The sequence below is a fragment of the Tyto alba genome, unplaced genomic scaffold (genome assembly GCF_018691265.1).
Source record: "Tyto alba isolate M040663 unplaced genomic scaffold, T.alba_DEE_v4.0 Super-Scaffold_13, whole genome shotgun sequence".
Lineage (NCBI taxonomy): Eukaryota > Metazoa > Chordata > Aves > Strigiformes > Tytonidae > Tyto > Tyto alba.
The window spans coordinates 25,087,904-25,114,858 of NW_024881275.1; the positions used below are offsets into that span (position 1 = coordinate 25,087,904).

General features: G+C 33.5%; 1 protein-coding gene across 2 annotated transcripts in view; it reads right to left on the reverse strand.

Annotated features, from left to right (window-relative positions):
* MAN2A1 (mannosidase alpha class 2A member 1) overlaps positions 1-26,955 on the reverse strand; it is a 123,740-nt gene that overhangs the window by 43,184 nt on the left and 53,601 nt on the right. For both annotated transcript variants that reach the window (XM_042787793.1, XM_032984041.2), the window contains exons 9-12: positions 25,537-25,739; positions 19,896-20,081; positions 18,458-18,572; positions 15,448-15,515 (exon numbers count right to left, since the gene is read on the reverse strand). In XM_042787793.1, coding sequence (XP_042643727.1) covers positions 15,448-15,515; positions 18,458-18,572; positions 19,896-20,081; positions 25,537-25,739 — 572 coding nt within the window. The remainder of the gene's footprint in view (positions 1-15,447; positions 15,516-18,457; positions 18,573-19,895; positions 20,082-25,536; positions 25,740-26,955) is intronic.

Below are 26,955 nucleotides of genomic sequence, written 5' to 3' on the forward strand. Positions count from 1 at the left end.
GAACTTGTGCAAGACTCTATGAGGGGCTCCCCTAGACTCGGAGCTCATTTTACACTTCTGCTTAACTGAAGTTGTCTTCTTTTTGGATAAGAATTTAATTATTTTTTTTTTTTTTTTTTTTGTAACAGTTGTAGACTCAAAACCAAACTAAACCAACACTGCTCTCAGCCAAGACCCCTTGAAATGTAGGTAGACAAAAAAAATGTAGGTAGAAAAAAAAATTAGTGAAGGACTTCAAGAAAAGGACTCCTCATATACTAGGAAAGAAAAGTGTAAGAACTTTAAGGAAGAAACGATACAGATCCAACCCTAGAGCTCAGAATCTTTCTCATCCAAAACCTGAACATTAAAAAACCCTTTTATTTGTGCTTTCTATACAGTGAAATTCCTCAAGAAAAATGCTAGCTTATACATACAACTAATTTCTAGTAATGCTGTACATCCTCACTAAATATAAATTCTCTGCCAAACAAAGAACATATTAATGTAAAAATATTTCCAGAAACTTTGTTCACCTTCCCATTCACAGAAATATTTCACAACTTTTAATTAGTTGCAAGACAACTTTACCCATGACAAAAGATCTTAGGAACTGCTATATTATCATTATATTTCACCAGAGTATGTATAGATTTTTTTTAGATTTGGATAAAACAAAGATTTTCTGATACCAATGTACATATGTTTCGTATCTTCTTAAATCAACATATTAAGTGCATTATGTGTATGTAGAGTAATAAGGCAGTTAGATTAAGCTAGTAATGACAGGGCAGATTTTCAGCAGTTGAAATGTGGGAATTATGCCTAGATGCCAGAATTTTGTTTTCAAGTTTTATTTCAGCAGGACTGAAGTATTTATACTTGGTAAGATATAACTATTGTGCATATACAAACACACTGACTAATGAAACTAAATCACATTACTTCTTAAGTACTAGTCAACTCCCACCCCTAAATAACATCCCACTATAACTATTTTAAATTCTGTGAGAAACAAAAGAGCTACAGTTCACTTCAGCTGTATCACTACAAAGAAAGTAACCCACAAATGTACAGTACAACTGCTTAATGTATTGTGGTTACATTACACAGAGAAGAACTTGGCAATTTTTAGAAGTTTTGTATTCCAGATTTTAATACAAAAACATGAATATTACCATCTTTCAGAAGCAGCAAACAATTATTTTCCTTTCATTATTCAGATCCTTGCCAACAGTTTTTGGCAAAAGCATCAAGAAAACTACAGAAGCTCACATCTTTTGTCTAAATAAATGGGAAGGGGTTTTAATGCCTACTGGTAACATTCAGATGAAAAATTTTACCCAATATATTTTACTTTAGAAACACCAATATGGACAAGTGTCAGCCATAATTTCTTTCATTTTTTCAAGAAAAATAATTCCGGAACTATTTTAATATAAACTGTATTGAAAAAAGAGAAATCATGTAAAGTTTTACAGATAAAAGCACAGGCAATTTATTCACACAGAGACCATGTATTCCATTTGTGCACTGGGAACTGGAGCAAACTGCTCTCACTCCTTCAAAAAATGAGAAGCAGGTGTAGATTTGAGCTCTTAATCTTAAATTGGATGCATCTCTGATGTGCAAATATTTGCAATTTCAGAAAAGCAAATCTTGGCACCTGCTTTTCAGGCATTTTTGGAAAGATACTCCTTTAATTTTTTTTACCCCATACTTTTATGGGTCTTTGCAACTCAGAATGAGTATCTTTCATGCATATTAGCATTATCATTTTCCTTGTGTGACCTACTGTATGCCATTAATACACCCTCCTATTAAAACATGTACATTCAAGCATTAAAAAAATATTTTGACTAGTCTTTTCTATAGTAAAGATTTCACCTTATGTGAAACATTTTCAGCTAGAGCTGAATAAATCCACCCTCAATTCTTATTTCAAATACCTGATCAAATTATCAAGAAAATGTGCAAACCGGTGCAGCTATATTCACAGGCAAAATGTGAATAAAGCTGATTCAGCACTCTAACAACTTTAATCTTGGTCTCCTAGAAGAACACTATTGCCGATTTTTTTTCTTAACATGAAAGCTACAGTATTTCAGACCACTGCTTTTTTAGTTTCACTGATGTGCATAAACATATGGACATACAAATATATTGGTACACACACACACATTTACTGGTAACACCTGCAAGACAATTGCCATTTTCTTTTAAAGTTTGTTCAATGCTGCCTTCACAAGCAATGCATTCAACTAATGTGAGAAACCAGAACTCACTACTAATAAATTGCAGAGGATCATCAGTGACAAAGGATTATTCAGAAGACCACCTCTTCAAGACACTTGGACTTGTGATAGCTTCAAACAACAGCTTTCATGGCTTGGTGGAGGACCTTTATTCAAGTCTGCTTTGACAACCAGTTCCTTCAGGCACCCCTAGCTCAGACTGATCAATCTTACAAGAATCTCTCTGACAAACTTTCACAGACAGATTAGACCATTTCCCATCATAACTCTTCAGAACCATTTCCACGCACAATTCCAATGCAAAGTTACACGAACAGTACCTTCAAAGATGATTAGTTTCCTTCCCTCTTCTATTGTAGAGGCCAAGCTAAAAACCAGCTAAATTGCGAAAAAAGCAAAACCCTGTAAGTACATCCACAATTCAGAAAAGATAAAAGCCATGAAGCCAAATGATATATTATACCAGTGGCCTTCCACTGAAAAATGAAAAGGAAGAAACAGAAGCATGTAAATTTTCCTGAAATGTCAAAGGCATGGAGGAGAGTGGGAAGGAAAAGTCATGAATACACATTAAAATGCTTTAAGTCCTAAAGAAAAGGAACTGAAGTTACTCTACATATGTTAAAAATTACCAGAAGGACTGGTGGATGAGGAACAAGAAATCAACTAGAAAGCTATTCTGAGATCTTGGCAGTTGATGGACTTTGATGGACTAACACTTTAGAATTCTAAACAAAACTGAAATTCTATAAGCAAAGTCACCTCACTGGGATGATAAAAAAATAAAAACTCTCCAGACATCAAATGGGGGCCCAGGAGATAATCAAAACTATTTCATTAATGAAAAAATGCAAGGAAAAAATACTTTTAAAGATGTGAGGAGAGTCAGTAGATAGTAAAACTGTTTAATTAATAAAAACTAATGCGTATGAGGCAGAAACAAACTGGGCATTAGTATTTAAACTGTGCAAAGCACCACTTGCCATGGTAGTTGCCAAAAATATAATTAAAAAAAAAAATCTGAATTATGTGACTTCTGCCATGTGTTGGAAGCTTAAAAAAAAAAGAGTAGGCCGAGAAAGCTAGAATCCTAAAAAATTCAGTTAATTGACATTACACAGGCCCAGGGTAGTCCATGTCTTTGGGCCTAGTGGTAACTGCAGCAAATAGAACCAAGACCATCTGCTTAAAACAGGATAATTTATCTGTACTTTGCAAACAGACAACCTTGTACTTCCATGATTCTTGCACAGAAGTCCAAGAAAACATTCTTTTCCTCAATTTTAAAATACAGACTAAAACTACAAGTAACTGGATGACCAAAATTTCTGTTATTTAAAAATCTCTCTCCTTGCTTTACAGGGCCATGGCAAAAAACTTTGAACAGAAAACTAACCATAACAATTCCAAGAAAAACTTCTCATATTTACTCGAAACACTAAGTTAAAAAAAAAAAAAAAAAGAAGTTATATCAAGTTACATAGTATTGCTCAAAGCTCTTATGGTTTCTCACATGAGAGCCAAAGGCCTCCTTAGTCAAAAGTATGATTAAAAGTGACATTTTAAGTAGAAGCCTCCTCATCTACTTTTTTCTATATCTGGCCAAGTTTGCATGAATTTCTGTTATGAATTACTAAAGATGGAAAGAGGCTACAAAGTAATTGTTCTGAAAATAAATGCCATCCAAATGCCACATATACAACTTGAAGTATTCTTTAATCAGCTTTTTTTTTTTTTTTTCTCTTTAGAAAGGGATTTAAGATATATCATCTGAAATCATGTGGTCATGGTGATCCTCTGATTCTACAAAAATTAGAAATTTTCTAGTATCTCAAGCCATGTTCTAAATATTCCTTTAGGAACAAGACGTATCAAAAGCTAACTGTGCAGGTTCATGACTGTAACACTCTCCTTGACAGCAGATTAGTTCTTTTTTCTACAACTCTTCTATCAGTTACTAAATTGAGCTTTTGAAACTATATGTTTCACAGAATTTCAGGACACCTTTCAGTCCTTTTCAAAATTTATTTAGCAATAAATTTAAGAAGGTTATGGACAAAGTCATTCAAAATTTCATGCATGTAAATCATGTGACCAATTCAGTTTCTGAAGGTATTAATGTCTGATTCATGCTTGTTATACAGAAAATTTGACTATGCAGTTTTGTTTTTTTTTTTTTTAAAAAATATCCTCATTTCCCCCTCTGCTACATAAATACTTCTAAACTGTAAAAAGTTCTGCTGATTTCATCCAAATTAAACTTTTTCTAATACATGTTATTCAAAACACTGAACTCTAATCCTCTGTATCTTGAACTATATCAGTAACATTCATGTCACAACTTCTTTTAGTAGTGGCAAACCCTACCAAAAAGTAAGGAAACAAAGAATGTGGACATCAATTTGTCAGTTATTTTTTCATTTAGAAGTCCATAAGCCCCATAGGAATTATTTCATGTATTTTTGAGGAAACATGCACAGATACTTTTCTGATAATACAGAAATAATTTTCTCCCTAGTTCATATTCAGAAATGAAGCTAAACCAGTAACATTAATAGGATGGAAAAATTCTGCATCAGAGTTGTAATGTTTTTCCAGAAGGGAAAATACACTTCTATGTTAAACCATACCAACTAAGTTACAGAAATATGATGTTAGGAAGTTAGGATACTTCTTTTATAAATAAAACTGGGTACATACACACACTTATACTATATATGCTATATATATGATGGTGTGGGGGGGAAGAGGCAGAAGGAAAATCCAGAATTTTCCAGTATTTGAAAATTTCTTGACCTTTGCATTCTTATAGAGACTTGATCTGTTGCTGCTAATGTAAGTAGTTATCACTTTACTCAACACTTCTCACCTCACAAGAAGCCTAACTACCAATAGTAAAAAAGAAACTTTTAAAAAAAAAAAAAAGGCAAAAAAAGCATTACTCTGCAAACACTTAGTGTGTAAAACAGTTACAATACCCAGCACTCAGAAAGCTCTTTCATCAAAAAGATACAGAAACACTCTTGCTTTTATAGATCTGCCAAGTACCAAAATAAAAACAAATCAAAACTTTTTATCATACACAGGAAATTCCTTTTGCCTGTATGACAAATTGAGCATAAATTGCTCTGCTTATACATTAGTGACAGCAGCTGTAAGCAGAGCTGTTCTCTCATTAGAGCAACTAGTTCTCGTACAAACATCAAGTAACATTTCAGGTCACTGGAAGGTCTTGTACACCTTAAACCAGTCCACTTCTCTCATTTATTACAGTTGGTCAAATAAAAGACAGTATGTATAAAACAGACCAGCCTATAACCTTAAGCCATACTAGGTACTGCAAAATAAGCTGGTTTGCTGTGATTTTCAAGACTAAATTCAAGAGGCAATATGCAAATCTATATATTAATAAAAAACTAGTGGACTATAAGGTTATTGTAGTTTGACCTTTTATCCAGAATGAGAATTCAGTAGGATAACCTTTGACAAATGCTGCAATTACTATTCTTGAAGATGTCCAAAACCGCTTATACCGTTCTGCAGCTCAAACACCCCTTTTGCAAAAATATAATTAAATTATTAACTACTTTACATTAAACAATTTTCTTCCAATTACATCTTTCTATTTTTCTGCTGTAAGTATAATACAACTGATTCTCTTTGTAACAAACCTGTACATATGTATAGATTTCTGTTTCTCATTATCAGCCTTTTCAGACTAAACAGATGATACTCTTTCAACATCTCTTTGGTTGCTTTCTTCAACTTAGTGCTTTTGTTTTCCTGTTAAGCATTCTCAAAGTCTTATCTCTCAAAGTATATTTTCTAAAACTAGATACCATATTTTTGATGAAGCCTTCATCACTCTGAGTATAGCACATTATTTCAGCTGTATTTTACACAGAACATTTCCACTGAAATCATCCAAAAGCAAAATTGCCTCTGACACCATACCAGTAACTCTCTCAATCTGATCTTCTGTAATGACTTTTTCTGCTTCACTAATGTCTATTTGGTTAGTCCTCACGTTATTATTTCTATGTGGTGTGTAATACTTCCACTTGTCTGCTTCATTGCATTATTTTACTATTAAATATTAGTTCCAGTTTACCAAGATAGTTTTAAATTCTAATCCTATATAGAGTATTCGTTCTTGGTATGACTTCATATTTTATAATCTATTTAAGTTTGACTCTGTTAGCATGATTGATACAAATAGAAAAAAAATTGTGATTTTATGATCTGAACCAAAAAATTTCTTGCTCGCTTTTGGCCTCACTTTGCACATAAAACTCCACGCTGCTCAGATGGATACCCAAGAATCTAAGTTGAATAATACGTGATATCCAATGTTTATCAATGAACATTTAAGTAATAGCTAGGTAACTAGAAAGTCTGTCTATTAACTAGAGTGAAGATAGCAAAAATGCATTTATAACAAACTAACTAGAAATTAAAAGAAAGTATGGAATTAAAACATGATGCCATGATGTCTGCTTTTTTGGTTTCCAGTTTTAAAGAAAGGGGGCCAATTCTACTTCAATATTCTTGTTTGGGTCAGTGTTTTTTTTAAATTTAATCTGCACATTATGAAAATCAACTGTGACAAAAAGCTGTAACAAGTGAAGCTCAGAGCACCAAATGAAGCTACAGGGAAAGCATGCTTTAAACTGCATAAACACACCTAATTATATTACAACCCTTAATTTCAATAACACTTAGTTTCAATAATTGCTACAGCTTTCATGTACACCTCCTCTGAGATGCAGTAGATTCTGAAACCATTAGCATTCATAACTATAGAGTCCTAAACATTTAATTAAATAAAAATGTCCTTTGTGAGGAAAACTTTATGATGAAAGAGCTGCAGCCTCTGATATGCTGTCGATATAAATATGAAATCTGGGGAAATGCGAATATGGGTGGCTTAATAAGAATTCAAGTGAAGCAAACAGTACTCCTCTACATAGTCAGAGAAGAGTAAGTTCTCCCCAAAAGGAGATTCTGATACCTTCCCAAGAGGTTTTTAATTGACTGGATAAAGTCTAAGGAGATTTTTCTGTTTATTTAAATAGATAAGATAAATAAGGCTAATATGGTCCTCTGTATCACATCCAGCTAAGATTCTTGTAAATTCAATAATCCTAATTTGGGACCATCAATACTGTCACCGATGTAACAAACAAAATTAAAATCCATTTACATATACAGAGCAACTCTTATAATCCAATCAAACCTTTTATCATATACTTCTTATTTAATATTCAAGAATATTAATCTTGACTATATATAAACAAATACTACCATATATGAACAAATACTGAGATTTTTGCCTCTTCCTACATAAGGCATCTTTTCCAGTTTATTACAAAAATCCTGCAGAAGAATTAATAATCTAATCCCAACTTGAAACTATAAGCACACAAGACAAATTTGTGTTGCTTTCTTAAGGTATAAAAACAAAGGTGGAAACAGAATCTATTATCCAGATCAGCTTTTCATGATAAAATCAAACCAGTGACATCAAGAAATAAAAAGGGATACTATCAATATATAAATAAATTCACAAGTTTCAACTAACACAAAATGGAATTATGCTAAAACAGCATTTGAAGAGGAAGTTACATGAGTAGTTTAGAAATAGAGCTGTGATGTTAAAATTACACATTCTTTCTAAAAGCAGTAATGGCTGACAGTTCTGAGTAACATACAAATAATTAAAAACAATGATACTGTGCTTTAAAAAAAAGTTTCATTGTCTTATCTTCAGAATTCTGAATAACTCCAGGAACTCCCTTCCCAATGACAAACCCAAAGTCAAACTTTCAGTTCGTTAATAAAATAGATCTCTCACACACACATTCCCATTAATTCTCTTTTTAGAAATCTGCAGATATATCTCTGCAATATTCATTGCTCATGCAAAAGACAGAGAATTAGGCAGATGATAAGCACGTATTCCACCCTTCTACTCTCACAGGAAACAGGACCTTTGCGTAGCTTTCTCAAGAACAAACCATGGAACACCCTAAGAAAACAGCGTTCACAATACACACAGACAACACCACAGCAAGAAATATAAATTTTGAGTACACAAAAAGCCAACATCAACCTAAGACAAGACTTAAAAAATGTTATGTACCTACTACATATGCCAGATACACATACTTCCTATGATTTGGATGAATAATAGTGGCACACATATCCTAATCTGGAGCAAATAACTACTCTCCAATTAAGGATAAAAGGATTAAGTCCAAAGGCACTATTTTAAATTTTACTTTTACCACAAAGTTGTGAGGTGTTCTGAAGTCGAAGATGGGCTTGAAGCCCCCTGACTTTTTCAGGATCAGGAAGTACCTTCACTAAAATCCTTTCCTTGTTCCTCTTGTAGTGCAGGCTTTATAAATCTGCATTTAGAAGGGAAAAAAAATCTGATTCAGAAGAGCAGAAAGACTTTAAGTATGCCATATCACTTCAGTCTGTGCCTTGAGAGCCTTGGACTAACTAGAGTATTGCCTCAAAGCAACTGCAGTAAAAAGGCTGAAGGGGCCAGTGCCTGGAAAAAAAAAAGAAATAATATAGAAATATACTAATATACTGAAAATGTGTATCTTCTACTTCCAAAACTGCTTTAACAAGTTCATGCACACAATGCAGACCTTTCAGTTGTATTCAGTTCTTTACTAGCATATTCCTTCATAATGCTAACTTTTTGTTTTTTGAAAAACAAACCCAGGGTTTTTTCCCTCCCCACAAAGTATCTTTAATCTATTCCTTCTGTGTTTTATATAACATTTCTCCTAAATTTGTGCAGTTTTGAGAAACTACAAAGATTCTACAAACACTACAAACTGAATCAACTTATTTACTGGTTCAATTTTGAAACTGCAATTTCAAAGACAGGCAGTAAAAAAAATATTTAGAACAGACCGTCACTGGTTTATCAACAGTAAGACAGATCAAAAAACTGAGAAAAGGTTGATTTATAACAGTTTTTATGCACTGAAAAAGTAATGATTAAAAGTTTAAAAGTTTGAAATTTAACAGCTTTTAGAAAAACTTGAATTCAGAAGCATTACATTCAAAAGTGAGTTTTGAAAACTAAAGATCAATTCCACAGAAAGCTTTGGAGTACAATTAATTGCAATTCAAAGATGTTTTTTTCTACATAATAATGAAAATTTGTAGTAACTCAAAAAATGAACCACCGTTTGGCTTTAAAGAGCTACCCCTTACATCCAAACACACATTCACTACTTAGCTTATTTGTTGTTTTCAGACTTCCCAGATAAACTTTTAGTAAAATGTCAGCTGTCAGTAGGAGTCAGTTCTGAGATAGGCCTGCATGTAGTGTAATTAATACAAGAAGTAGAAAACACACAGTAAAAATGTAAATCTCTGAAAAGCTGCTGTGACCTTACAGAAAAAGTGGCAATTAAGAGATTTAGATACTGTGAACTCTTCCACACCCCTCAGCTCCTCTCCTATTTAGACACTGTCAATGCAGAATTTACTGGTTTTGATCATAAAGGTAGTTGCATAGCTAACTTCCACCTATAAAGCAAAATGAATACATCTTGCTTTTGCTTTTGTTGGTTTTGCAGTCATCACTTCTGCCAGAATGACTTTTTACTGAAATATTTATTTCAAGTTCACACTAACTGATGTTTCAGGATTCAGATGTCTGTGTCAGCCATGCACTCCATTGTCTTTGCAACAGCTTTTCCATTATGAAAATCAAGTGGGAGAATGCTTTTTAAATACCCATTCAATTTAGTCAAAATGACCTTGAGTTTACTACAAACAGAACATGTTCATGGCAGTTATATGTCACCTGAAATCTAGTAGATTGATCAGGCATCTGAACACTGAGATTAACACTTCAAAGTAATTTAAAAAAAATCATTAGGCTGTATTCAGCCTAAGTAGCCATGCTACTGGAAAGTGAAAGTGCAGCTCTTCACATGTAATTTCAAAGGGTTTTCTAATTTTTTGAACAACTTGCACTACTGTGCTGAGAATACAAGTGCTTAATTAGGTGTTGTTTCTTAACAGAAGAAACAAATCTTAAGGCTTGATTGAATGATGACTCATCCTGTTCATCTCCCTTAAAGTTACTAACACAGATGCTTCACTTTAACAAAAACATAACAAGGTTGTGCATATGGAGATGGTTTTTTGTGTCTTGCCTCCCCACCCGCCCCGCGAACAAGTGTGTTTATTAACAATGTATAAATTGCCACAAGTATTTTTGGCTTCATTTTAAATATTACTGTATTCTTTCTTGTTTTCTTTAAACATTTTTTCCCCTCATCGACAACTGAAAATACCCTTGTTTCACTGGTCTTTTTTTTAAAAAAAGTTTCAGCATGTAACTAGGAATACATTTGCCTCAGAACTTGTGCAAGCATAAAAGGTAATTAAAATGTCTATTACTAAAACGTCAAATGATGTCAGATCATCCTCTCCTTGTAACTACATTGGACAACTGTTTGGATTAGTTGTATTAATATGGTCAACACAGGTCAAAATAAACAAAAAGCCTAGCACCGAAGTTAAAGTTGTCAAATAAGACTATTAAAACATTACCCCAATACAGTCACCTTCTAAGCTCAGAAAGATACAGCTGCTTTAGTGTGAAGTTTTGCTCAATTGCTTCACATCATCAGGACTGCTTTCCCTTTTGGTATATTACACCAACAAAGTTTCCTTCTCAGGCATGTTATCCTTGCTATCATCTTCCAACCAAATACAGTAACATATACACTGCTCTGCCAAGACTTCTTGATCACACATTAAACTTAATAACATAGCTTTAATTTCTACGTAGTATTGCTGTGTTGAGAAAGAAGTGGGTATAACTGCCAAGTGCGTTCTTGAAAAGGTAGCGAACTTGCAAAATCTTAAAAGGTAAATCAGAATTTTATTTCTCAAAAAAGTTCACTAATTTTGGACCTAAAAGGATGAACACAACTTAAGTGAAAACTTTGTTAGTTACAACTTTATGCTGAAGCTTGCTCACAGATATGGAAGTAAGAATAGCCCAGATTACTTTGTATCCTCTACTTGGAAAAATTAAACTTTATTTTATAAGGTGGATGTGATTAAACTGCTTGGTGCTTTGACAGATCTGTGAAGAAATCACTGATTATAGTGCATCCCACTCAGAATTAATCCCCTAGGCAAACTGAATATTTCAACTACTGGAAAATGTGTCTGCCAAACTATTAAACTAGACTGATTAAGAAGATTATCATACCATTCCTCTATGATTAGCTGACAAAAGTAATTTTGGGGCAAATTATAAGTATTATTGGTTTAGAACTAAACATAATCATAAATCAATGATTTTTAAAGATCTTTCACTATCGTAGTATCTTCAGTTCAGATGGGATTCCTCACACCATGCTTGTAGGGTGCAACGGAGCTCAGTACTGAAACTCCCCAGGCAGGCACATGAAGGCTCAGAAGTGAAAAACAAACAAACAAACAATCAAAAATAGCGTGATTGATACTGTTAGGTCTCATTCGCTCCTAGGTTAACTATGTGGTGCCAAACAAGACTAGTACAAAATCCAACTGGTACAAACACTTCAGTTACCGGGTCACATATCACATTCCCCTTCTAGGATGCCTCCAGGAAATGCTGTAGATAGAAATAGCTAGGAAATCTTGCTACTCACAGTGTGGACATACCCTTCAACATCAGCCAACAGCTTAAACTGGTTGGCAAGAGGTTCAAGCCCGCATATACACAGACTCCCTTCCCCTCCCCCCAAAGTCCGGTGGTGAATGTAAGTCTTTTGCCATTTGAGAAGTATGACATCTGGCAGACTATTCCCAAGACACAACCGTTATATGGAAGGGCAGGGCTCTCACAGAAGTATTATGCAACATCCAGTTTATCAGCACACTCATGGGCTTTGTCTCCGAGACACACTTGTAGTAACTGTTAATTTCAGAACACGACAAAAGTAGTTCCATATCTAGTTGTGCATTATCATGTGAAAGCTTTGTTTTTCAGCTGGAAGTAACAATTTTTTGAAAAGCATCAGTAAAAAGGGGTTTAGTGTAATTAAATACGCTTTAACTTCAGCACTCAAAAGACTGATCGTAAGACCACTTAGTTGTCCTAAGGAGGTAGAGTCACAATAAGATTTAAAATACATAGCTTTTTCATTGCAACTAACACATTACTTTTTTTTATAAATCTATAGATTCATAAAAAGGTGGCAACAGAGACCTACAGGGAAGAGATGCATAGGTGCAGGGGAAAACAATACCAAATACATTAGAAGTGGTACCTACTTATAAGTCTGAAAGATACTTCAACTACACAACATCTGGACCTACTTTGTCCTAGAACAATGACCACTGAAATAGATTTTTTTTTCCCCTCTTTTCTTTTTTTCCATGTAATCAAGTTGTTCTAGCTCTCCTGTAGAGCCTGTCTCATCAGTTTTCACTACTGACTACAACTTTCACAAGCCCTGAAGAGAACTCTTGACTAGAAAATGCTAAAAAGGAAGGCTGGATGAGAGAGGCAAAAGTATACTACCAACTACTTCCTTGTTGAAAAGTAGTTTTGATTTGAAATTGACAGTATCAACTCAGTAAAGTAAGAAAAAAATATAGGGAAATCCTTGAATAATTAATCAGATTTAAAAAACCCCGTATCATATGAGCTTCCCATCATTAGTGTTCCCCTAAATTTATAGGTGATATGAACCAAACTTCTATAAGAATAATCAATTTACAATACAGCTATTTTTTAAAATCTTGACATGGAAATTAAAAATTACAAGAAATTAAATATTCAGCCAATTAAAAGTAACACCTTGCTAGTTACATTGACTTAATTTCTATTCCATATAATGGTATATTAGAACACATTAACAGGAAGAAATCTAGAGGTTTCATGCTACAGATGTGAACAATAAAGACTATTATGAATAGAGGATAACCAAATGATAGAATTTTTATGAGAATCAGGATTTTCAAACTGCTGATGACTCAAAATTTGAAATGAAAACCCAGTTTCTGTCTTAGAAGCTTCAAACTCTGAAGTTTAATCACAGTAATACTTAATGATAAATTCATCAAATTGAGTTTAAATTTTACCAAAATTAACATTTCGCATCTTTACTGGTTACCTAGAAAACTCAGATGCACAGTCATAGTATTCACATACCAGATTTAAGCACAAGTTACTGCCTCAGCTTACAGACCACTTTTCACAACAGTAATAATGTTAATGGAGATTCAGACTACAATCAGAGATAAAGTTAGAAGCCTAGAAAGACCAAGCTCATTTTGACAAGAGAAAACAACTGAACATACAAATATTCAAATGAAAATTTTAACAAGAAATGAAACATGAAGTAGTGTGCACTTAAGCATTGCTTTGAACGTGTTTCCAAACAGGAAGTCATTACAAAAAAAAACAGGTTTTCAAGCAGCAATATCAATATTCCCTTGTAATCCTTTTCCTCCCCTTCTCCCTCATATTTTTGTCCTCTTTATTCTACATCCCATAATTCTGATTAGACAGTCTTTGGAACATGAACTGCACCTTATATGACTATATGGTATCTTCACAATACCAGACAAATTTAAAGTAACAACTATCTACTAATGTAGCAAGTTAACTTCTTAGTAAGTTAAAACAAGTTTAGAGAACAGCAGCAAAAGGCTGCTAGCATAATATTAATTTTAAAATAACAAATCTTGACATGTATATCTACTAAATGTACAACTAAGAGGAAAAAAAAGCAAATACCTGAAATGCGTAAACACCAACACAGTAAAACTTACTAGCATACTATGCAGAGAGTTAAGTGGAACAGTGGATGTAAACAAAAGGCATAACAGGGGATGGAAGGCGCATGGGGGAAATTTCAACACCTAACCTAAGCAAGGAAAGTAAAAGCATTAAAAGCTATCTTCAAATGGCAGAGAAGGTCTACATTATAACTTGCCTCCAGCCAATTGTTCATTTACAATATATACAATCCTTTCCCAGTGAAGATATCCGAGGTGATATTTTGAAAAAGTTAGAATTTAGTTAAATAAATAGCTAGGCACCTGAGCTTTTGACCATTTTGGACAAGTTTAAGATAATCTATTAGCACCTATCTAGCACTCCAATAAGAGAACAAAAGTCCTATTTAAAAAACATAGTATGCATCTCTACATGACTGTCCTATAGATAAGCTTATATTAAAACTACATATACATACATATTATATAAATCTAACTTTAGAGGACTGAAGGCAGCCTCCCCCAACAGCTCACAAGGATTGGACTTTGATCTTTTTTCCAAAGAATTTGATTCGAATTTTTTAACAGTAGCAGTTAGTCTGCTGCACAGTCTGACACCTTCATGAATTAGGCAAGTAAGTTTTATTGGCTTGCAACTTGCTAGAACTACAGAAATTAAATACAAACATCAGCAAAAATAGCATTCACTACTTCTTAAATGAATCTTAAATCTTCTGTTCCGTAAGCAAAAACTTTGCATTACTTGATTTGCACACATAGCATCTCTCATATCTAGATGTCTTATTCATTTTATTTGGATTAGTTGACTTAATGATTGTTTGAGTTATGTCAGGCTGGATATTGAATGATAATGGGGATAGCAGGATGTCAGTTTCAAATGACAAGACATTCAACTGAATATGATCGAACTATATATAAATAAAGAAGTTAGCCCTCTTAATACATCAGGAAGTTGTAATTAAGAGAAACAGTGTCCTAGTTTATCTTCTACTTGAATTTTAAAGGCAATCCAGCATCTATATATTGTGATTTTCAGGCCTTATAAAAACTAAGGTTTTGCTCACCTAAGTGTTATTTGAGCCAGATGCAATTATATTTAATTGGAATTTTCTGCTGCTTCTGCTATGCCAAGGATTATAGTGCCGTAAAAGCACAAAGTAAACAGACAACTTCACTTGCTGCAGCTGAATTACTGGTATGTGAGAAACTTCTATAGTTTTAAAGTGCCATGTCTGCTTTCAGCTAGACATAATAGTATTAGCATAATATGCCAGACTAGCTTTTTATCTTTTTTTAATTTTTTTTTTTTTTTAATTTACCTTTCGAGTGAAAGTTAAAAAAATGAAATGGCCTAATAACCTACTAGGCAGTGGAAATACACACACTGCTACAAGAATGTCAGACACTAAGTAATATGTAAATTATTTACCTTGGTTGAGCTGTCAGCTTTATAACTGTCTTGCGTGGCAAAGAATCTTGGGAAGACTGAACATCATCCTACAAGAGAACAGCTTTGAATTTGCTTTTGAATACACTTAAAATGTAAAATATATGAGCTTTGTCTATTATATGAAATTTATGAAGTATGAAACCATGCTAGCTATACCATAAACAGAAGCCTATTTTAGCATGTTACACAGAACGATGAACCACAGAAGTTTATAAACTAAGTACTTCAGAGTGACAAAACAAAAAGGCTCACTTTGACCAATTCATTGAGAAACCTTTGCTTTCATTAAATGTCTCTTATTAGATACCACTATTAAATTGCCACCCCCATGTTTTCATTTTTGCATATGAGACACTGTAATTGCCAACTTCCTTCAAATTTTGCAAATACTTATCGTATGTTTTTATTAACTTTCTCTTGCTATGAATTTACTCTCTGAAATCCTACACTCCTGTATATTTATCACAAGGATTTATAGCTTGGTCTTCTGTCAGATCTCACTGTTACCTTATATTGTACGTAAAGAAAATTGTCAAAAACATAATTTGGGGTGTGTGTATGATTTTTATGTGATATAAACTACTTGAAGAATTGTTTCACAATATTGATGAATTCTTATTTTTCACTAGTTTCTCTCTTTTCTTAAATACAGTATGACCTAGGCCTCACTTCTAGTGAGAAAAGGTAGTAAAAAGCCATTGCTGTCACTACTACATTAGTCTAAGTAAGAGAACAGTAAAGCTGTTGATGTACTAGCTCATATAATGATGACAACTATAGACTGCAACTAAAGCACAAAGCTCCCAGTTCCACACAGTACTCCAAAACATCCTCAAAATCATGTTTTTCAAATCCAACTATTGCCACTTTCATGAAAGTTGTCTTTCTGCACTCAAAGAAATGAGACTAACATAAAGGAATGGTGCAATGGTTGCATAGCTTTACTTTCATAGGTTGGATCTCATCATATTGGTTGGATCGTTTAGGGATCTCTAAGTTTCTTCTCTTTTTCAGTGTATTGTATTTCAAGCAATCTAGTTCCTATTTGTTTACTGATGTAGACACTGCAAAACTTAAACAAGATTTACAAAGTATTCAGTTACCAACTGAGAAAATCATGATGCTTTTGTGTATAATAATAATTAACAATAGCAGAAACACAGTGCAAGCAGTCATTCTGGAATCCTTCCACCATACCTCTTTTCCAAATTCCTTTCTTCTGGCTTTACGAAGGGCAATTTTCCCCTGATTGTACCTACTATCTCTACTGGAATGCTGCTACAGTCTCTGTTTTTAGCCTCTTCACCCCTCAAAGAAAACAGCCATTTTCAATCTTAAAGTCTTCATGATTTGTCTTTCTCAACTCCTTTGGCACTCATTCTGAATGCTTATCTCTGAGCAATTCTTCTTGTCAACTTCCATCAGCCACCAGAACACCATGACAGTATTTCAAAACAAGTGCCTTTGAACTCTCTACTTGTTCAAGGTTTGCAAAAGGGTTTTTGTAAATACCCTGAAGTTCTCCCATTAGCATTCAACAAATCCGATACTATAAACCTTTTGTTGTGGTAACCAAAGAACTGTGGAAATCCTAGATTTATGATATGCTGCAGTTAGTGTATATCATACAGATAAATCATAATCCATTTCTGTAATGACATTTTGATTTTTCTGTTTTATATATATACTAAATTAATTGAAATAATGATTTTTTCATTTCTGCTTTCACAGTGGTAACAGTGGATTTGGCTTGTTGTGCTCCTATTGCAATACAGAGTTTACAATCCACCCGTATTAATCCAGACTCATAAAGAACAGAAACAATGACAGTTTTGTAAAATGTAACATCAAAACATCCTCCAATATAATTCAGATCATCCTCCAATATAATCAAGTGAAAACTTAATTCCATGAGCGATTTCAAAATATTCTTACTTTACGAAGATGTACACCTATTTAATTTGCCTTTGCAACCAGGAAAAAAATTTACATATTTGTAGCACACACACACACACAGAGCACACAACCACAAGCACATACCTGCAGCATGCTCATGTATATTATCAAATATATATTATCAAAGCCAAAATGTATAAAGAATTATTTTAACTTTTTTTTTTTTTTTTAAATATATATGTGACTGGAAGAGTAATTTAAAGTTTGACACACATCTGGCACATCTAATTCAGGAGAATTATGTCATATTAGTTATGTTAGAAGTGTGAGTTAATCATATAATAAAGACTGTTTTAATCCCGCTATGTTTATTCACAAAGAAATTAAAGCATCTTGATTCCTCTCTATTCCAGGTATATGGACTTAGGTAGACTTTCTAAGACTACCTAGCTATCACAGAATAGAGGTTTTGTTCGGAAAGTGAAGAAACCACAAATTTTGAAAGGAAGCAATATTAGCAACTGTGTTTCTTCAAGGTACTCTTCACTGTAAAATGCGTCTCACACGATCTCTGGGCATCTGCTGCTGACTTTATCGTTGGTAGACTCCTGTTCTGAATAATTTCAACTAAGGAAAAAAGCACTAGGTCTTGTCTAGACCTGGACTTGCAAATTGAGCTTGGGCTTATGTTCAGGATGGAAATTTTTCTCTTCCTATGTTTGTTAAATAATAGGCAAAGTCCAATTACAGGACTGCATACTGTTACATGTTCTGTTATCATATGCATGTAATTGAAATCACCAACAACTTTATGCTCATGAGAAAATTAGAACACCTGGTTTTACTATGCGACTCACAAACTGGAACAACGTAAGCCCATTTACTTCAGATGTGTGGTGTTTTATCAGCATTAACTGCTGAAGTTTTCACTTTTTATTTTCCAATATCTTCAATTAATATGAACAGTGATAAGTAGTAGATTTTTGAGCAGGTATTAGCAGCAATTTTAATTCTTTTTCTTGGCCACTCAAACTGTATTGAAGACACATAGTTCACATTTTATTTTTTGAGAAAATCAAGAAATATAGCTTACCATCTTCAGGAATGGAGTTGACATGTCATAATTATAAGCACCTTTATCCTTTAGGATAAGAATATGAGCAGAGTCGGTTATCACTTTCTTCAAGTTCATTATTGAATGGAAAAGCCTGTTAAAAATTTTAAAGTCTTAGTTAGTTTTCAGTTGGTTTTATTTAATGAGATGACATCAACATTTAAAAAGATTAAAGAACTCAAAAGTTCTGATTTACAGAAAAACAAACGTCATATTGATATTATATAGCGTGAAATTAAGAACAGCCAATTGCAATGGGTGACCAGACCAGAAAATGAAGAAATATTCTGAATTTCATTACATTCCTACCTTGCATACTGAAAATGAGGTACATCTCCACCCCACTGTTATGCTACAAAATGTTTACCCTCAAAATACCACACACTTTTTCAAAATGCTAATCTTAGGAAAGCTTATGGTTTATGTGTTTGATTTCCATTTATCTGTAGTGGAGACAGGCCTGAAATGCTGGTCACAAAGTCAAGATTGCCTTTAAGCAGGATAAGAAAAACAATCACCAACACAAAATTATTACCATTATTTCCATTGCTTCAACTGACACGAAGTTTACAAATTCTTAAACAATGTGTAATTTGTAAACTGAAAAAAGTCTTTATTTTACTCTCTCATTACCAAGTGCATTGCACATGTTTATACCTTGATTATACATATGCTTTAATAGATAAATTAACAAATTTATGGAATATAAAAATACTTATAATGAAGTAGTTTAAACTGAGAAAGAGTATTTTAGAGGCATCTGAAACAATAACTTATTTAATGGACACGCTCTACCATCATCTACATCAATTAATCAAATTTACTAGTGCTTAACATTCCAATAAGTAATAATTTTCTGAATAAATTCATGATTAAAGCATATTATACACTCTTCTTCAAAAAAATCCCACAAAGTAGCTAGTAATTTGTCAAAACGGAGAAAGTAACTAGCCACCAGATAAAACAACAATGAACAACAACAGACAAATTAAACAGATTAGCAACATGAAAAAGATTTCACACACTGAAGAAAGGTAGGTCAGAGAGGGTGTGGGATTTTCCAAGAAATATATACTTGAATTATCATGTCTCTTGATCATTGCTTATCACAGGAAGATATACAATGTTCTCCTATACAATAATTACTGCAGAAAATAATAGTCCTCTTGGTATCAGGTCTACCTAGCTTCTTCTGAAATTCAAAAATTTTGTCTGGACATCAAATTCTTACTTCATAGGATTACAAAAATATTTAATAATTAAACAGCACATGTAATTTACTTCTCTTGTAGAGTACCACTATACTTTCAGTACTGGGTATGTTGCTAACTATAGCAAGTCTGTATCTCTGAAATAAATACTTAGGTTTTAAAAAATCAAAGAGGAGATTTAAATGTATATATTTATAATTAATTACCTAGTGCCATAATCCACAACTACCCAATCTTTAGATGTTCCTGTAATAGCATCATGATGCTGAAAGAGTCCAAGGTTCCTCCTAGCTTCTGTCAGCAATTTGTAGTTATGCACTGAAGGAAATACACTCATCTTCTCAGATTTACTGGACTGTACCAAAGCCAAGGAGTAGAGGATTTCAGCTGCCCTGGAATTGCAGACAAAACCCAAATATTTATATAGGTTTAAAAAGCAAAAAGCAACACACATTTTATTTGAAGAGTAAACTGATGTTTTTACATCTTTTCTCATGCCTAGTTCTGAGAGCTCCTGAAACCTTAATCTTATACTTTTTAGATGGTTTCTAGCTTCAAAGAGTTAAAAATCATTTCTGTACTTAATCATCAACTAGTTTTACACCTCGTAAGCTTCCTGCAAGGCTTCAGTGCTGGAAAATAGAGCTTTAAAATAAAAATGTGACAGCACAAAGTAACATACCGTTTTCACAAATGTGTGAGGTATACAGATTTGATCTTAAAATTATACAGTAAGGGTAGACTGTCTTAGAGAAGACATACAATTTCCATTTCAAAAAGCAACTTATTAAAAAAATTATCTTAAATAAATATATTAATCTGTACACCCTACGTAGTATCTATTCTGCCATTTGTAGTTCAAGCAAACTAAATTCTCCTAAAGACTTAGGCAGTTCATACATCTGCTCTCCATACATCCACCTGAACTGTGAAAAAAATGGATTAAAAAACCCTAGGACTGAACAGAATGTGGAGCCTTTCTCTGCTACTACTTAGGTGAAAGCCTAGCACTAAAATATTACCATTAGGTTCTCACTTGCTGTATAAGAACCTAAATTTGTTTAAAGGAAAAAAAAAAACAACTATAATTGCCAGTCATTATGAGTATCTGACGAACAAAGATGCCTGTAGAAAGTCTGGGAAACCATCTGTTAACTTTTTTCCTATCTCCTTTTCCTAAAATGTTACAGTTCTGTTTTTGTAAGTCTGAAAAGTATCACATTCATTTTCAAACTTTTTTACTCTCAATGAAGGTTTCTCAGGTGTTTGAGGAAACCAAGAAGATACAGGTTAACGTTATAAAAAGCAAAATAACATATGTTTTTCAAACAAATTTAAAACTAACTTATAAGCATGTAGATAAATTGAAAAAAAAAAAAAAAAAAAAAAAAGGAAAATACATTAACTTTTACATTTACCCAAGCTGTCAGTGAATGCATGTGCTCAAATTTAAAACTAGGTACAACAACAAATTTTCAAATAATTCTCAGCTTGCATTTTCAGATTGTGCATTAATTGTTAACATGAAAAATACCTTTGGATTCAGTTTAATCTCTTTGTATTTATGCACCACATAGGTGGCAAATATGTAAAAGCTGCAAGTAGCATGTGTCAAACTAAACTGAAATGTACACTGTATATACAACAGCCCAATTCATTTTCATATTGTCAAAATTTGAGTAATAAGATGAGATTTTTCTTTTACAGGTAGGATAACTGCTCAGAAGCTACACACAAAATCAAGGTGTTAAAAGTTCTAATTGCTTTTTTTTAATTAGTAATGCACTTAATCTTAACGGCTGTGATTCTAATGTTGCTTAGTGCAACTTCCTACATCTACTTATTCCTCCTACTTTGTTCTATTATAGCTTAACTTGAAAGAAAAACAAATACATTGTAGTTCAAAAGACATCAGATGCCCATTCATCTAGTGGATAAACCCTGTCTGAAACTGTTTTACTTTTTTTAACAAATTTGACTTAGCCACTAAACACTGACCCAACCATAGCTATGAAGTAGAAAACACAAAAAATTGTAGTCCTCAAAATACAAGTTAGATTTATCTCCCCACAATCTGCCTCATTTTTTATTCTTTTTTTTTTTTTTTAAATAGGGAAGTCCATTGTTTATGAACAAGGTAATAACCATAAAGCCAAAAGAAATAACATTAAAATGAAGCTGTATAGTAAATACGTTTTCAGTTCATATTACTTTCACAGCTTTACTTTGCATCCATTCTGTCTACAAGGAAGACTCGGAACTCCTGACTTTCAAAAAAATAACTGATCTTGTTTTACAGATCCACTCAGTGTATCAGCCTTTTAGATGCAAAATTTCCTTTCAAGCCTCCGTATTATTCTAAATGTTAGAATGGTTCAATGGTCACAGATGAAAGCACTCAGAAGTGAAACCACAAGAAACATTAAATTAGAGAACACTTCCACTTATAACTAAGCATTTATCTCTTCCTACTATCTTTCCATAAAAGCTGTGTAAAACCTTGGTTTTCTCACCTCTATTTCAAACTACTGCAGATTACCTAAAATAATTACCACATCTCTTCTATTTCATTGTAATTTGTCACTGTATCTCTACTTGATGGGACACTGCAAATACCCCAAAATTTGCTTCACAGATTGCTCACAGCTTACACTAGGTTACCTTTAGTTCCGCTTTATATGTAATCTAAATAAACAGTGATTTTTCCAAGAGTTTCTGAACTCTCAAGATGTGGTCGTTTCTATCCACCCACACAGTTAGAAGTATCATTGCAGCTCTTGTCCTGATTCTGAATTGTTTCTTTTTTGCAGATTTAGCATAATTTTTCCCTCATTATATCTGTAAAGAATTAATTAATAGAAGGCATTCCTAACTTGTCCCCAACTATACTGTTTTTCTTTGCATCTTTTCATTATTACATTAAACAAACTTCCAGTCACTGACTTCATCACCCTTCAAAATTACTTCAATCCAACCACCTCTCATTTAGGATTAAAAAATCAATTGTCTCAAAATCAGCAGTGATGTCAATCTCTATTACAAAATCCTTCAACTTTCATGCACTTTTGTTAATGCACAAACCCAAAACTTTTAAAAACAGGAAAAACACTAACAACTATTTTCTTGCTTAAATGGCCAGCCATCATAGCAGGTCCTGAGGTTGAATACTGTTTCATGGCTATTAAGTAGCAGTGAAGTACTTCTTAATCCTGGTACTGCTGGAACTTAAAAGCATCCGTCCTTGGTAAAGAATACACACGCACATATAATTATCCCCTGTTTATGGTTCATTGCCATATATATACACATATACTTGCACACTATATAGATAGATATAGGCTAGTTCAAAAAGAACTATGCAAAATTTAATCACAAGGTTGGGGCAAATGTATTATTAAATATGGTCATAATAGATTTCCTCCAACTTTAAATCAAAAATAGAAGACAAAACCCCAAAATCTGCAGTTCTCATAGCTAATACACCATCACTGAAGAGTCTCTGAAAGCAAAACTGGCAAAAAACCTGATAAACTGACAAGAACACATCTATATATTTTGTTCTTTCATGTTATTAACAGAGAATAATGAAGGATGAAAAATTTCCCAGGTGCATTTTTACAAATGTGCTTTATTTTAATTCATATGATTAAATGTTTAGTTTTCTTCCAGAGATTCTTTACCTGTAAATATAGCACCTTTTTCAGAAGTTAAAGGTAACTGAAATTCTTACATGAAGGAATATTTTAACAGTGTAAAGTTGTAAATACTACAAATAAACTTTAAAGCAATTTTTATGAAGTTTTCTTCAATGTAATTAATAATAACAACAAAAAAATACAGTAAAATAAAGATACTTAAACTTTTTGAGAAAACAGGCTATGACTAAGCTAAAAGAAAATTAAATTACTGGTGCATTGTAACAAGCAGAAAGGAATTTAGGCAAAAGTATGACAAACAATTAAGTAGAGAATTCAATTTACAAGGACATTATCTGTACTGTCTTCTATATGTCTTGTCTTTTCTAACAGCAGTATTAAACAAGGCTGTTTTCACTGAAAATGGAAGATTCTTATGTTAATGAAGCCAATGAGAACAGAGCTAATTAGTATGTATAATGTTGATACAGTGAGTAAAAAAATAAAATGCTTCTAAAAAGCATACTCCTAGTGATACCTGATACTTTATTTGTAAACTGTTTCTGATTAGTTGTCAAACTTCCTAACTACTGTTGGCCTTACAAATGACCCCTTTGTAATCTTTTAACATTCTTGGTTTTGTACATAAGTTAAGCATAACACTTGTAACATTCCATAGTTCTGACTAAAACACTGCAGAAGTCACTCCTTTGATGACTTCTCCTTATTATATTATTTGTACATTGTTCTGACAAAGGGATCCTAGCCTTGCTTTTTGTCATTTCTCTCAGCTTTGGACTAATTTTTCTCCTTCCTGACAGTCTTTGGCTTCTTTCCTCTCTGCTTTCCCACTCGAGAAACTTTTCTCCTTCCTGGTCAACGCAATACCTCCAAAGCTATATTACACTGCCCCTTCCCTAACACTTTTCTATTCTCAGGCTCTTGATATCTCGCTTATCTTTACACATAACTTAGTCTTTCAATTGCTTTGATTTCTTCAGTGACTTTATTTCCTCAGGTTTCTTACTCTGTGTTCTTAGAGTACAGAGAGAATGCTAGAAAAAAACCCACTTTCATTAAAAGAAAAACATACTACAGATGACAAAATAGCTATGTCTCAAGTTTGCATTGCAAAGGCTCCACTTCACAAGGGTAAAGACTTCACTGGAAGAAGGAAAGCAGATTCTGCTACATACACAGGTTTCTCTTCTGAAAGGTACTTGTATCTGTCTCCAAAACACTACTTTCCATGCTCCCAAAATGCTACTTTCCACACCTCTTTTGCTCCTTCCACTAGTGCCACAGCCATTACATCACACACACAAAAAAAAAAAAAAAAAAAAAAAAAGAAATCCTTAAAGAAGGATTTCTCAGCAATACAGAAGTTCTCTAGCACAGAAAGGCGTGAAGAGCATATAGAATCACTACGATAGGTATATTTTAAAGGGTCCTTCCAGAAGACAGTGTCCTTTGACTAAGGATCCTTGAAAGAATAATATTTTGGAAACAGAGTTTCCAGGTTTTGGCAACAGATGAAATGTCAAGGGTTTACATCATATGCATCTGTGCCTTATTTCTTTCTGAAGTCTTGAAATACAGTTACATTGTTTTACAATGTGTCTTACCTACAGCTGCTACAAGGGAGAACCACTTAAATACTCCATTGGCAAAATTCAGCAGTAATTTTTTCTTCAAAGAAGATGCAAACACTTTTCAGCAGAGCAGTACCATACAATCTGAGATTACCTGGCACACAGTACTCCTGACTACTTCTCAACTGCCTCTAACAACCCTTGTAAAATTCACACCTTTGTATTTCTCTCTAAAAGAGTTCACAGTGTAGCCATAATGACAGATTCATCTGGCAGCTACCCAAATCTGATACAGAAATAAAAAGCATACTACCTGCTATTTTTCACGGAATCAGAACTTGCTGATCACTTTAATAGTATTTTAGAACAACTTACTTGTTTGGATGGAAAAAATACTGTTTTATTTCTGTGAGTTTGCTAAAAAAACATACACCAAGTAAACCCTGTAACAAGAACTACATTTGGGGGCCATTTAGGCTATCCTTACTGTAAGTAAACTTAAAGTGTGCATTTCAAAATTGCTTTTCCATCTGTCCAATGGATTTAGAGTACTTACACATTCATCTCTCATATATTCATATACAAGACATGTTATGATTTTACTGGATGGCAGTATTTACCGTAAGTAGGATTCCAGGACTCTATCCAATCGTTTATAGAAGGGTCGTGACGTGAAGTATCCACTCCAGTAATGATGATCTCTGTCTGCATAGGTGAAGAAGTCTCCACTTAAAACAGGGAAAAATGAATTGCTGCTCTTCTCACCCAAATTGCTTTCTTTCCGCAGAGCTTCAAAGTAATCCGATAAAGTTCCAAACTGGGCCTGAATGAAAATTAAAATTACTATAACATAGTTCAATTTTCTTTATTTAGACATTTTAAGAGAATGAATATGCTTTGTTTAATACACATTTCAGAAATATGCCAGTCTTCCAGCAGAATTATAGCAGAAATCCTATCCTAAAGAGCTTTAAAGTTTCCCTGCCCACTTTTCAGAGAAGCTGAATAGCTTTTCCAAAAGCATTTCCACTTCATTTCAACTCAGTACGAGAAAGATGTGGACCTGCTGGAGCAGGTCCAGAGGAGGGCCAGAAAAATGGTCAGAGGGCCGGAATGCCTCTCTTATGAGGAAAGGCTGAGAGAGTTGAGGAGACCTTATTGTAGCCTTTCAATACTTTAAGAGGGCTTTTAAGAGAAAGATGGGGACAGGCTTTTTCATAGGTTGCTGCAGCAATAGGACAGTAACTGTTTAAAACTAAAAGAGAGTAGGTTTAGACTATGTACAAGGAAGAAAGGTTTTATGATGAAGGTGGTGAAACATTGGCACAGGTTGCCCAGAGAGGTGGCAGATGTCCCATCTCTAGAAACATTCAAGATCAGGCTGGATGGGGCTCTGAGCAACCTGATCTAGTTGAGTATGTCCCAGCTCACTGCAGGAACTGTGGACTAGATGACCCGTAAAGGTCCCTTCCAACCAAAATGATTCTATGATTCATGAAATACAAAATATTTTTTTCTTTTTTAAAGTATAAATTGGTATCTAAAATACAAGCTAAGTCTCAACAAACAAGCAAAGCATTCTTTTGTGTCTTACGAGTAAGTCTCCCACACATGAGCAAAGTAGTATCTCAGTATTATATATGTAGATGTCTGGACTAAATAAAAAACTTAATGTAATTTAACAACAGCATAGTTCTCTTAATCCTGCTTTTTCAAAATTAACTCTGCTCTGATCCAGATCTCCAATATGTGCTTAACCCAAGATGACTGTTAATAAAAATTTAGCATTTGCTTTCAGGAGCTGTTTTTTTAACACTATGTACACAAGGAAATTGTGTTTAGAGATGTAACGGAGAGCACAAAAAATTCATTATTTTTCTCATAATTTTTAAAGTACTCAGACAAATAAGGCAGTAAGAGCCCTTTACATGCTAGGTCAAAAAGACTGCCCTCAAGCTTGAGGGGTACCAAAAAAGTGGGAAAATAAAAAAGGTAGAGGGACTGATGTCAACGTTGCCAGCATTGAAAGATGTTGTTAA